At 33.8% G+C, this 14,346-nt stretch overlaps 1 protein-coding gene across 2 annotated transcripts; it reads left to right on the plus strand.

Annotated features, from left to right (window-relative positions):
• Positions 1 to 4,992: 4,992 nt before the first annotated feature.
• Positions 4,993 to 11,506, plus strand: LOC148182192 (focadhesin). Of its 2 annotated transcripts, XM_088044737.1 has the most exons (11): positions 4,994 to 5,285; positions 5,336 to 5,539; positions 5,596 to 5,764; positions 5,811 to 6,093; positions 6,142 to 6,910; positions 8,228 to 8,431; positions 8,486 to 8,727; positions 8,849 to 9,291; positions 9,346 to 9,603; positions 9,652 to 9,854; positions 11,029 to 11,506. In XM_088044737.1, the coding sequence occupies exons 1-11, from the start codon at positions 5,020 to 5,022 to the stop codon at positions 11,483 to 11,485; spliced, it is 3,498 nt and encodes a 1,165-aa protein (XP_087900863.1). In that variant the 5' UTR covers positions 4,994 to 5,019; the 3' UTR covers positions 11,486 to 11,506. The 2 variants fall into 2 exon arrangements, with proteins under 2 accessions (XP_087900855.1, XP_087900863.1); XM_088044729.1 differs by having other exon boundaries at positions 4,993 to 5,285; positions 8,849 to 9,603.
• The last annotated feature ends 2,840 nt before the right edge of the window (positions 11,507 to 14,346 follow it).

Below are 14,346 nucleotides of genomic sequence, written 5' to 3' on the forward strand. Positions count from 1 at the left end.
GGCCAAGCCCGGATTAAGAAAATTTGAGACCCGGGGCTAAATCGTAAAAGGGGGCCCATCGATAAAATTATGCAAAGAAAGCTTTACGTACTTGATTTGTATTTTTTCAATTTCTACAAATTTTTACGTGGCAAGGGGCCCCTGGGAAAGCGGGGCCCGGTGCTACAGCACCCTTAGCCCCCCCCTTAGTCCGGACTTGGCTGGGGCAGACACCGATCATTAGGTCTGCGACTTTTGCAAATAGTTTTCTAGTGCAGCTCATTGCTATCAGTCCACTTTCCTGTGTAAATTTTCAAAAGTTTTTGAGTGTAAATTAGGCTTTCAATTCCTTTGTTGAATGTAGCGATTTTTGAGGTTAACACGTTGTCAAAGTTGTGTGTGAATAACTAATTAAAAATTTGTTGCAAAAGAATGATTTTAATAGAAATTTGACAAGTTTTAGCAATGCCGTGAAAGACAATTGTTACCTATAAAAATCGCTAAGGGCTGCTGCCAACTTAACTTTTTAATGAATGGACCGATAGTAATAAGCTCTGGTATAAGATCAAATAGTTTATTATAATCTCCAAAGTTAAAATTAAAAAAAAATGTAAATAAGCTGTATAATATTTTATTAATAAAATAAAATAAATCATTTATTTTAGTTTTCCTTATCCTTTCTCAGTTTTTCACAGGTAGGCGAAATTTAGACGACCCGCAACCAAACTTCAAGTTTGACATATTTTTATAAATAATTGAAAAAATAAATAAAGTTAAATTTTTAAGATATACAAGATGTTGGGTATGTAAAGCTGTAACTGTAACAACAATGTTATGAAGGTGGTAGTAATTAAAATCTCGAAGAATTTTTTTTCCTAACAATTCTTGTAAGCAGTGGAAGGACGTAAAAGTAACCAATCACGTCACAGTTTGGATATTTGGAAAATTTAAGAAATCAAGTCTTTTTGTGGAGCAATATGTCACCCATGTCACACCTGACATTTTGTGACACAGGCATACGCTGTCAGGTATCTGTCAATGTGTGGTGAACAATTTCGCAATGGTCCTGAGATTAGAATAAATCATTCCTTGTTGCGGCATTTATATTTTGGTTTAGATCGGAACTAGTGGAACTAGGGACAACTGGACATAGGGATGATTGGTTTTATAATTTTGTATACGATTTGTTTTTCGAATTAAATAATCAGCTTGAAGTACATTTGTGCCGCCACTGATTAATCATGTCAAATGTGACAATTGTTTGGCACTCTAGTTTTTGTCAAAACCAAACTAAAGTGACCCAAGCCCAAAAGGTATAAGGCTATGCATATCTCGAGAAACAATCGAACTGCACGAATCCACATGCAGGTCGTAAATATACGTTGTGTACGTATCCTTTTTTTTTCTACGAGAACCCGCCACTGGCAACTATTGGTGTCGGCGTCAAATAAAAAAGGTATTGGGAAAATTGGCGAAGGGTGCGACATCTATCGTCGTTCGTCTGAAACGCCGAAACGGTGAACAACAAAAACGGCCTGTCTTTGAAAAGTTTTTTTGAACCGTTTTCGTTGTTGAATTTTGCAAATTAACAATTTGAAATACTTTTACTTTGTGTCTAGGCCCTTTTCTGCGTATGACAAAAGTGATTTGTCGTTTTGTGTAGTAATATTCAATGGTCAAATGTGTCATTGTTCAAGAGTAAATTGGCAAGAAATGTTAACATAACTAAACGAATCAGGTTCACTGACGCTGTTAAATGTTGGAAGAAGTCTTGTAGTAACAATTTGTTTCATGAGATATTGAAAATTGGCAGAAAACGCAGGCACTAAAATTACAAAATTGAAAAAAGCCAAATACAGCTACGTTGATGTTAGTTTATGGATTTTACTTGCAAAAAAATTGTTGGAAAACATTCAATAGCCACAGGTGCATCATTTCCGTGACTATTATATAAATATGTAACTTTCTTTTAAAACCAGAGCCGAATTACAGAATAAAATCGTCAAGAACTATTAATCTGAACCGGCATAAGTCCACAACAGCCTTCTTTTAAATGTCCGAAGAATGCTTGTTTCTTTAAGACAATTATCTGCATCGAAGGGCATTTTAAACAAAAAAAAAATGCAAATTTTTGTTGCTTGTAAGATATTGTTGTTCACCGTTAAAACCGCCATTTGTAGTTTGGTGGCGCCATCTATTGACACCCGAATAGCCCCCAATTCGCAAACTCTTTCATCTACAGTTTACCAAACGCTCTAGTGCGGTTATGGCTTTGACTTTTTAAATCGTTTACAGCCACCTTACCGCAAACCCCTATAAACATAATAACGCTCAAGTGGTTGGGTCTCATCTGCCTTGAGGGCCCCACAAACCTCGTTCTTGCAGGACGGTTTTGAACGACGGTTTCGACGGTTGGAACGAAACGGTCGGAAAAACCGAGGTTTGTGTGCAAAAACCGTCGTGTTGAACCGGTAGTCCCAAAAACTTGGTGTCTTGGTGAGTTTATATACCTGAGATAATCAGATTATACCATCCATTTTCATCCACCGTCCAAGAAAATCTCATCCGCTAATTCGCGATGAAAATGTTCCGATACGACCTCTGGTGGCGCATTTTAACACTACTGAGAAGCATAATTGTTGTGAAGGTGCATAAGAAACAATGCATTTGTCGCTCAAAAAATCATCTTCCTCAGGTGAATTCACATTTTCGAAGTAGTAGTTTAATTCCTTCTACAGTATTTTAATAGATTCTTGTGTTGGTAACGCATGGTTTAAGGTTATTACGTGAAATGGCTCGCATTACAAACCAAACCAGCAAATCAGCTAAACAATAATAACAGTGCTATCAGAAGGTTTTTATTGAAAAATCTACTTTTAGATAAGTGAACCAAGGAATAGCGAACGGATACATGGTGGGTATTTCGTTCTTTGAGGTACAGTAAATGATTGACAAAGTGCAAACGTAACCTCAAAGGAATGTTAAAAGAAAACCAGTTAAAACCCATTAAATACCCCAAGTATGATTAACAAACTCTTTAAGACAACTATTTGGGCGTCGGGGAACCCAATGCATTCTGAATTAACAAGAGGAGTTAACAAAGTTTTATAATACAATGATTGTAGTGTGCAATTTTGTCTCAAAACGCTTCAAATCTGGTACAGATCGGTTTGTAGGTTCAGATATAACAACAATTACACCCAATGATGTAAATTAACACTGAATATTGTAGATAAATTCATGTTTTTTCTAATAAACGACCACAAAAATACACCTTTTCATTTTTTTCGCGAATTATCTCTTTCTCTGCAGTTTATGAGGGTCATTAAAAATGCCGAAAAAAATATAGAAACTTCCGGTAATCCAGAATTTCTAGACGCATTTTGAATGTATTGTCTTGATTATTATTATCGATCAGCTCTATTAAGTATAGCAATCAATAAATAGACGTCTAAAATTAGATAATTTCAAAAATTAATGATAATTTATAATCATTCATCGCTTTAGATAAACTAATGTCGATAATGATTTGTTCAAAAAGAATCATTTTAAGAATTTTTTCCTGTTTTCATATGATTAAGAATAATTGTAATTGTACCTAAAGTTTCAAATAACTGCTCTATCAGAGTGATAAACGCTAGCTACTTTGAAAAATTTCATTGTTTCGATTTGTAAGACCAGCTGGGTAAAAATATTCTTCTCCAAACGTCACAAAAAGTCACTATTTTTAGTCGTTTTTAGACAGTGAAGTAAGCAATTTTGTTATAAGTAATGAAAAGCGCTCGTTGACATGGAAACTTTTTTGCTGCCTAGGCAGAAATAGCTATTTATTTGAGAAGGATATTAAGTAATTCATAATGAACGAGGACGTTACTTGTTAACGTCCGAGTTTTTTATGAATTACTTAATATCCGTAGTAAATACAAAGCTTTATCGAAACATGTACGAAGGTGGCAATGTTACCACTCAACAGTTCTGCAAATTTCCAGTTTTTGACGGAAGTTTTGAACGCGATGAAACAGCGAGAAAAGCATTCTCCAAGATATTTTATGTTAGAATTAATATAAATAAATGCAGATCTTCAGAATGTTTTTAATTTTGGTCTTTGGAGTTGCTTTCGTTTGCATAAAAACGTTGAATATTATGGATTAATGGCAACTGTGTTATTATGAGACGGTAACTATGCCATTATGAAACAGTAACTATGTTATTATGAATTATTTGTATCATCACTATTATGATGTACTTTACACGTAAGCATACAAAGGTATTAGATACATCTTAATGTTCATGTTTCGATAAAAGTACTTTTTGTGACGGTTACTATTTGAGACTTACATTTTGAATGGCCCTGCACAATCTTAACTTTGAAACTCTTGAAACTAATATTTTTTACAGTAAATGTCATCATTGACAACTACATGCATAGCCATCCATGTTTATAGTTTAATTTGCGTTCACTCATTGTCGGTCGTGGAACTGAATCTATCGTTTGGAGAAAAAGCAGTATTTGTTATTTGGCCGAAAAGGCTTTGCTGTCTCGCAATTTTGCATACGCTCGGCTACGCTACGCTTGCTACTGCAATTTAATTGCTCGACAAAAAGTACCACTTTTCTGCCGTATAACAAAATCTACTGTTATTACAATTCATTTTAAGGCAGGTAAGACCCAACCACTTTAGGGTTATTATGTTTTTGGGAGTTTGCGGTAAGGTGGCTGTAAACGATTTAAAAAGTCAAAGCCATAACCGCACTAGAGAGTTTGGTAAACTGTAAGTTCGCAAACGCCAATGAAATTCATTTCATTTTCTATCCTCTTTTATGGTGCTGATGAGCCATAAGTTTATCCCTTCCCTCCTTCCCGTTGACACGTTCACTTTGAAATGTCCAGAAATATCTAGTGCGCGCTGAATGTAAACATGTGAACTTTTAGATTCTAACCTACAAATTTGCACGGAATTAGAAATAATTTATGTAAATGCCTTAATTTAGTGTTTAAAGCTATATATATATATATATATATATATATATATATAGAACATGGAGGATATAAACAGCAAACTAAATTCTGACAATCCAATAACCAGTTCTCAGATTGTCTCAAAATTGATTCAAAATATCAAAACCAAAGATGAAGATATTTTGGAGTTGCCGGATTTTAAGGTTTTGAAAGAAACGTGTATTAGCGGTAACAGTTCTGCAAGTCTAGTGGCTGCAGAGGGGATACTTAACATAGTTCGCGCAGGAGATCAATTGTTGATAAAATCAGTGATCACTGATTTGGTTTCTGTTATAACAACCACAAAGTAGGTATCTCTGTAATGTAAAAATACTAATAATAATTATTTAATTTTAGGTACTCACCAAATATCGCATTTCTTATCAACAATTTACTACTAACAGATTTACACAAAGAAGTGGTAAAAAGTAATTCATATCACTCCAATTTTAATCTGAGACTACCACAACACCCTCTGTTAATAATGTTAACAGAAGATCCTACTTGCTGGTCTTCAATATATCGTGAAATTGTATATACATATAAGACTGGTGATAAAAGGTTTAAAATGACAGCAAGTTATACAGTAATGTTAAAATAATACGCTTTATTTTCAGGATGATTTCTCATTACAATGAGTTATATAAGCCTTTGTTCCTTTATACTTTTTGCGCTCCTCATGGGGACCACATTTTAGCATTTCAACAGAAACTATGGACGTTTGTGGTTCAAATAGAAGCAACATATGGCACTAATTGCATTAATTATATTTTATCGTGGATGGAGGTAATTTACTGTTTTTTTTTTATTTAAAATACAAATTATTTTCCAGTTTGCAAACAAAGAAACCCTTCAAATCAACAGTGATTTTTTGATTGAATTGTTTAATATGAACAGACATAAACAGATGATGGACCCAAATGTTTTACTGCTGTGGCAAACTACATTATTATATCAACTTATTGAAAATAATTTTGATCCAAGAGATATGATTTTGAGTATTTTTAATTCATTGGATAATGTTGATGTTGTAATTTTAAATCCAATTTTGTTAATCCTAGCAAAGTGTATTTCCCGTTGTTCGGCGGTGCATTTACTTTATTTACTAAAATTGTGTAAGTGGAAAAAATCAACTTGATCAACTTGGTAAAATACATTTTTAGGTAATGGTGTGATCTCTAGGACAAAATATGATGTCATCACCTGTAATATTGTCAAGTCTGCTCTTCTCCAATGGATGACCAATGCGTCTGATTTAATATTGGATGCAACATTGTATGCAAACAACATTTTTTCTTATTTAGAAAAAGAAAACACCAATGATCGCTCAAAAGGATTTTCTGTTTTAAAAAAAAACTCTCATCAATTACTGACTGTCAACATTGAAGCTTATTTTTTCATAGAATTATATGCCTTACTGGAGTTTTGGAAGACTGAAAACGACATTTTAAGATGGGTGGTCAAAGTAGAAAAAGCTCCAGTTTTCTTTATCGCAAAAATCGTCGACTTTTTAGTTGGTCTTTTTTTATCGCAATTTGAGGATAAAATGATCACCACCAAATTATTTCATCTCCTTATGAAATGTGTCGATTGTGATAAAACTTTGGCGTCTAGAATTCTCACGGTTCTTCTTTTTAAACTGACGAGTGTCGTAGACTCGAATTTGCATTATCTTCTGTTGAAAGCTATACCAACGATGGCTATTACCAGAAATAACTTTCAAAAGGTGGTTAATACAATCCTGGCATTGAATAAAGGACGAGATACGCTGAAATCCTTTAGTACATCACTTATGTTGGATCTATGGAAGATTGATAATAAGTGTTATCCTTATTTGGAGAGTTTTCTAATTGAATCATATAGTGGCCAGGGAGATCGATGGGAGTTCTATGTTACGATAGCGCATACTTTGAAAGAATTGTGTGCTATGAAGTAAGTGTGCATTATAGTTATTTTATTTAAGATTAAAATTTGTAGTCATTTTTGATTGAAGTGGAGTGGCTAGTTTAAAACACAAGTTGACGAAGCTTTTAAAATATCTTACCTACAACGTTTTACCATTGTTTGCTATTTCTAATTTAAAAAAAAGAATTTGAAATTATCGGTTGAAAAATCTATTTAAAAAACGCGAACTTTCATAATCATAGAATAATGTGTCCGATTTGAGGATTTTACAGTTTAATCATTGACGTTCGGTGCTTTTTTGTCATCGGTATTTTAAACTAGTAATTGCAGTAAACTAATGCGCTTATTCAAAGTTAATTTTTTAGATGTTTTCTTTATCTGATCATTGTATGAAGAGTATAACTTCATAAGGGTGTAAATGCTAAATATAACAGAAAAAGGTAATCAAAGAAACAATATTATGTAGTTCTAATAACTATTTAATGAAATAGCATATTTATTAGATAAGTAACATTTACATAAAAATATTGCAACGCAGTTAATAAAACTTGAATCTGTTCTTATTATAATTATCAGTAACTATAATTGAAGCGCTTAATGGGGAAAGTGGTGACATTTAAAAAAAATTAAATCGTCGCGAAAACACCTTATATATAATTTTTTCATACTGTTATAAACAAATTTTATACATTAACCAAGACCGTGCAGTTTGTTGTTTGAAAAGACGTCATTCTCTATTCCATTTTAGGATTTGTTGATGAGAAAATCTGATTTTAATCCGCCCCCGTTGAAAATTTTCTAGGTGTACATAGCCCCTTTATCCATTAAACGCTTCAATTAGACAAAAGCAACACAAAAAGGTGAGGAACGGATTGTCGAAAACCAAATCACGGGTGCAAACTGTCGGGAACAAACTTATCGTATCCTTAATTTGAGATTTGTTTTTCTCCGCATGCAAGTGTGCTAGAACACGCGAAAGACTTATTAACCATAAAAATCTGCCTTGACTTGTGAATTTCCTACAAATATTTAAATTAGAGCAATAAGTTAAAGTTTATAAATAACAATTGTTACAATTTAAATTTGATTGGTTAACTTTACTGCTCTAATTTAAAATTAATGAGCTTTTCGCAAATTTACTTTCAAAATGCAAGATTGAATCTATAATTAACGGCTCCTTCATGAGACCTAGAACTTCCGTATGAATGCATTTTCTCAGAAAAAAAATATAAATGATTGCTTACACATTGGATACTCTGAATTCACTTATTGTTGGATAGGACTATTAGAAAAGAGATAAAACTAATGTAGCTAAATCTGAGAAATATCAAATGTATTTTTTAGGCCTGAATTGTATGGGAAAGAAATTGTCGCCCACTTATCTAAAATCCTCAACGAATGCAACAACGCTGATGGTGCTGTACCATCTGCATTAGCTATTGATGGCATAACTCTTTTATGCAAATCTGAGATTATTGATGCTGTGACAACATGGGCCACGCTATCGCCTATATTTCAAGCGGAGAACAGGATTCCTGTTATACAAAGGTTTAAATTATACCTACACTTTTCTCGCATCTAGTAAAACTTTTTTAATTTCAGTTTATGTGCACTTATATCGGAAATCCCAAACTTATCTTATTCTGAAGCATATCCGCAACTAATAGAAGAAGTTGTAGCCAAGTTATGGGAGTATTTAATGTTCAACCCAAACGATGAGGTGTGGACAGCCTCTTTGACTGCTTTAACACATTTCCGTGTAGAGCAAATTGTAGCGGGAATGCCAGAAGAGTTTTGTGGTGAAGAGAGTGTTAATATAAGGAAAAGTGGACAGCTCGTACCAGGTAATACCAAATTTTGCGAAGTTGTAGGCAATTCCGTATAAAGTAAATTCATTCGGAATTGCCGGGATTGAAACTAAAGATTTGCTTCTTCTCAAATGATCTCATGTTTTTATCATTTTAGGTCAGTGTTGGATTCACTTTTTAAAAAATTGTTCTGAATCGAAATTAAATATTGTTGGTAACTTTCTTATCAAGTTAATATCACGAGAAATTATGAGCTATTTGAAGTTCGTGTACCAAGTAAAAGGAACAAGGGAACCGGTTGATTACTCTTACTTGCCACTAAATAGCGTGGTTCGAGGGTTATCTACATTTATTAAAGCAAAAGTGGTGAAATGGAACAATTCTATCCACAAAGAAGTCTACTTGCAGTGCCTGAGGATTTTTAGTCAGGAATACAATAAACCATTGCCACCACTTGATTGGTGCTTTTTGCAAGAACTCTTCCACGAACCTGAAGCAAAAGAATTTTGTGTTGATATCGCAGCTCATCAAGTCGTATTATCCGGAACTGCGAGACGATTCATAGTTAACTACATCGAAGCGGTGTCAAAGGAACACAAAGTGAGTCGTTTATTGTGCTATCAAGCTATCAGACTTTGTCTTTATTTGTTACAGGAACAAGACATTTTACTCATATATCGCAACCTAAAGTATCTGGCTAATAGTGTACAGCCGTTTACGTTGAAACCATTTTTTGAAATAACTATGTACAGGGCTGTGGAATTGTTTATGAATGGACAAGAATCTTTTTTAAATGCTGTAACCACATATATTAAACAGACTTTAGAAAATCCAAACATTCAAGAAGCGAATAAAGCCGTGATTGCTCAAATTATCAATGATATTTGTAATGATCTAAATGATTCTTCAAAGGTTAGTTGGATAGTTTCTTAACTGAGCCATAATCATTTCAATTTATAGCTTTTTGAGAAGTTGTTAGAATGTATAATACTCTTTCCGTCTAAATGTGTGGACGATATAAGCTCACCCAAGTGTGTCAAGGAGGTGAGAGAGCAATGGTTCAAGAAGGCTGTTAAGATACGATGTAGTATAGCCATGAATTCTGATACTACGCCTTTAAATGTATTAAATGATTTGATGGAAAGTGGAAGTACCTTTACAAAGTAAGTCCGTAACAGTTGACAGCTAAAGCGTTTGGCCTTGACGCAACTGGCATGCGTAGAAACTAATCGCCTTAAGCAAGAACGCCAAAACTTGTTAAGTCTCTATTGAAACCTTTCTTGTACAACAAAATTTTAATTAATCATTGATTATTACACTCGACTTTGACAACGTGTTAACCTCAAAAATCGCCACCTTCAATTTTCCCCTAATTTTCTCCCTAAAGAATTGAAAGCTTGATTTACATCAAAGAACGCACTTTATAGGCGAACATTTTGCATTCTTTTAAACGAATTTTGGTTTAGATTCGAAGTAAGTGAAACTGTGAGGTTCAATGAGCAAGACAAGACGAAGAATCGGATAATTTTAATGAGGGGTCTCAAAGTAATGGTTTTAATTTGAAGATTTAAACATGTTAAACCATTAACTAAACATTACTTGCACCCACTGCACTCTGTCATGTTAAGAAAACATTTTTGTGATAAATCGCGGCAGTCGGTGGTAGTCCAAATTAAAAGCGTTATCATTAACAATTTAAAAAGTGAAGATTGAATGTGTATTTTAAACATTTTTTATCAAACGTTCTGAAATTCTAAAGAGCTCTAAATTATTCTGAAATTCTTGGGAAGGATATTACAGTTGATCCGTTTAGTGGAAATTGGATTACCTGTGTTTACCTTACTTTATAATTACGATTTTACTTTGACTGCAATCGACTGCCGCTTATCATAAAAATGTTTAAACAAGGTTATGTACAGGTAGTAGTCAAAGTAAAATCGTCATCATTAATTAGTTAAAAAGTAAAGATTGAATAATGAGTATATTAGAAAAATTTTATCAAACGTCCTTTAAAAAATTCCGTATGCAGGAATGCATCGACACCAATGGTTATCATCAGAGTTCGGACAAAATATTCGGTTATCGCTAAGATCACCCTCACTCTTTCCCCCTGTTGTCTTTCTCCGCCTAGATCTATCTAGATCACTCTTTCCCCCTGTTGTCTTTCTCCGCCTAGATCCGCCTAGATCTATCATAAATAGGTATTGATAAGGTGGAGGTTAGATCGCGCTGTGATGTGCCCTGAGGACTGAATAAGGCTAAATATTTTGTCCGAACTCTAGACATAAGACAATAATAAGACGCTTATAGCAATAACTTATTTTTACGTTTTTCCAGGTTGCAACCTTTTATATTTGAGCAATTTGCTGCCGTTTTCACAACTCACAAAGACAACACTGGATGTGTATTGTGGTTATTAGAACTAATCGGACAAATCCAAGCAATGACGGCTGAAAAATCTGATCAAAGAGAAGTATTTTTCTTGTGTGACATCTTCATTCTGGCGTCAATTGTCTTCTCCGGATACAGCGTATTCCTTAAGGACCTTTCCTATTGCGAAGACTTGTACAACATTTTTCCACGAGCTATAGCGACTTTATTAGATGTCGATCATTGGAGTATATGTACGACTCAAGCATTGGAATGGTTCTACTACATGAGCACCCAAACACAGTTTAGCAAAAAGTACAATAATATGTACGTGGAGTGTTTGCAATCTCTGCGTCACGAGCCAGAGTTTCGTAAAAATATGAAATGGACCAAGTACCTGAACGTGGAATGTTCATTTTCTTAAGAATATTACTTTTTTAATTAAATGTTTATAATTTAAATTTAAGTACAATAATATGTACGTGGAGTGTTTGCAATCTCTGCGTCACGAGCCAGAGTTTCGTAAAAATATGAAATGGACCAAGTACCTGAACGTGGAATGTTCATTTTCTTAAGAATATTACTTTTTTAATTAAATGTTTATAATTTAAATTTAAGTAATTCATATAAGGCAAATGTCCCTGTCTCTAATATCCCTTCAACGACTAGAGCTTTAACAGCATTGTTTAAAAATTAAAAATCAACATACCATGAATATTCTTGTTAATAAAAAGAGGATTGCTTAGTTTAACATGCTTTTCGTCAATGTTAAACGTTACAATAATGTAGTTTTAAAGGAATCAATAGTGAAAAGAGTTTTTTTTTATGTTTTGCTCGTTTCCTAGTATTTAATAATTTCTTCGAGAAGGTAATTGTCTTAAATGGATTTTGATATCACATATTAATATTGCAATATTTTGAACGGCCAATGTGTTTTCTTCAAATTTTAAATACTCCGCTATTCTACCTACTGCTATTCGATTTCAACTTTGCGCCAAACATTAGGCATTTTCTTGCTGATTTTAACTCTTTCTTTCTACTTTGGAAATTAGAATGCTTTTTTTAATAATTAATTTTTTTTTATGTGTAGATTTCACAAACGTTGACGAATTTTAAAATTAAGCCTTGGATTCCTTATTTTTAATGTTTTTTGCAAATATTATTAGCCATTAGGTCAAAGTTAGGCACTGGTACGTTTACCTTACTTTGCTTCAAAATTTAAAATTCCGGATAAGATATTTGTAAAATAAGTATTTTTTTAATACCCCGCGTTCACTTTGGTTTTTTCAGCTTTGCTTAATAACTTGCAAAATTATGAAACTTAATGATACATCGTTAAAAAGACTGTTTGCTCCCGGCAATTGGTCCCTAAACCTTTTCGTCCCTAGTTATATCGTCCCCAGCAAATATGTTCCTGAAAGCTTTGTTTACATGCGCTGTAATAATAATAAGAGCGTCAACTGCACGTATTTGCGGTCACATACAAGGTGTTTATAAATGTTTCTAGCATCAAGGGTGGCTATGAAATGTCAATGAAATTTGCCGCTTATTACAAATGTGGGTTTAGATTTTTCAACTGACATTTGCAGTTGACCTCAAACATAGAGTAAAGTAAGTTTTGAGAAATAAACTATTCTAGTTGTGGTTTGAAACCTGAAAATCAAAAACTTGGACACAAAACTATAACTGAAACGTCATTGAGGTAAATAACATTATACATAATTTTCAAGATAGTTATATTCACTATAAAAAAAAACAGTAAAATGGTGTACGACAGGAATTCCAGAGCCACCTTCATTGACTTTAACTAAATAACCTAGATGGTGCAAAGTACCCGCCATGATGTTCCTACTCACCAGCCATATTGGAAATAGTGGATTCAAATTTTTAGGCAACCCGCAATTCTCAAGTGTAATGCTTTACTTTAAGTTGAAATAAACCACCGAAAATAGTTTGAAGAAACATGCAAAATTAATAAATTATGACTAAAGTTGTATACCAAACAACCAAAATAATAAACAAGAGCTTTAATTAGAAAATGCTAGGTTCTATTTGACCATTTTAAAAAATTTCAAAACTTATCACTCCTACATTTTTAATTATTTGTATACTTTATAAAAACTACAGACCATTTAGTATTTACACTTATTATTATTGGATTACAATAACTTTGAAACTAGTTTATCAAAAATCACTGAAAATTCTACGGCAGCAAAGAAAAAAACAGACTACTCGTACTATTGACTTCTTCCAAATAAATTTTTATTATAAAATTCATTATTTTAATAAATAACGATGTTTGTCAACTTGTGTTAATGATATCGTTGAAAAAACATCTTAGATAAATTAAAATTACATTTTATTTACTTTTCAAATTGTAAAACGGATTTTGCAATATAGGCAACATTTGATACGCCGGTGTACCAGATTTATATCATTGCATACACAAATGCTATTTCCAAGATGGCCATGCTAGGACATCGCCGACTCCATCTTAGAGCCGTATTCTTGAACCGTTCGAGTTGAGACGTATACGAGTCGTATACGCGTTCTCACCGGTGACTTGACGCGAACGCTCGAGCGAGTCCGATCAAGACCGATGAAATCCTATACGTCTCGATTCGCACGGTTCAAAAATACGGCTTTCGCTCGGACTCGAGCGTGCGAATTTAGCGTTCGCGTCAAGTCACCGGTGGCAACTCGTATACGACTCATCTCGTGCGGTTCAAGAATAGGCCTCTTATATAGTTTGTACGGTGAGAGATTGAATGACAGAAAAGTCACTAACTCTACGCGATAAAAAGTGTACCAAACGCGCTAAATTTAAAATAACAAAATAACCCCAGTTACTGACAAACCCTGTCAACCCATTTCGCGTAGGAATTTAGTGTTTTTAGTGTATTTTGTAGCATAATTTGCTACCAACCTATATGTCAACTGTCGAAATATCCCAATCTCTCACCGGATAAACTATACCAAGCCTGTTCAATAGCTTCCGAGATCTGTTCCCGCGAAGTAGGCCATGAGTACGTAAGGAGTGCGTAAGCTAGCGCCACTCTCGACGATTTCTTGAAACACCGTTCTGGCATTTTTTGATTTTTAATTTTATATTTCTGATTAGTAGCCGTTTCCGCGAAGAGAATGATCTGTTTTCTTTATGGAAGTTCGGAGAAATCGCTTTCCTTGCATTCCAGATGCCGTAATTTTTGATGAATTTATCCGACATACCTAACCTATCATCACTTCAACTTTCAAAGTGACGGAAATGTCACCAAAATGAAAGAA

Source organism: Gnatocerus cornutus, chromosome 1 (assembly GCF_029298725.1).
Source record: "Gnatocerus cornutus isolate USDA-ARS CGAHR chromosome 1, icGnaCorn1.1, whole genome shotgun sequence".
Lineage (NCBI taxonomy): Eukaryota > Metazoa > Arthropoda > Insecta > Coleoptera > Tenebrionidae > Gnatocerus > Gnatocerus cornutus.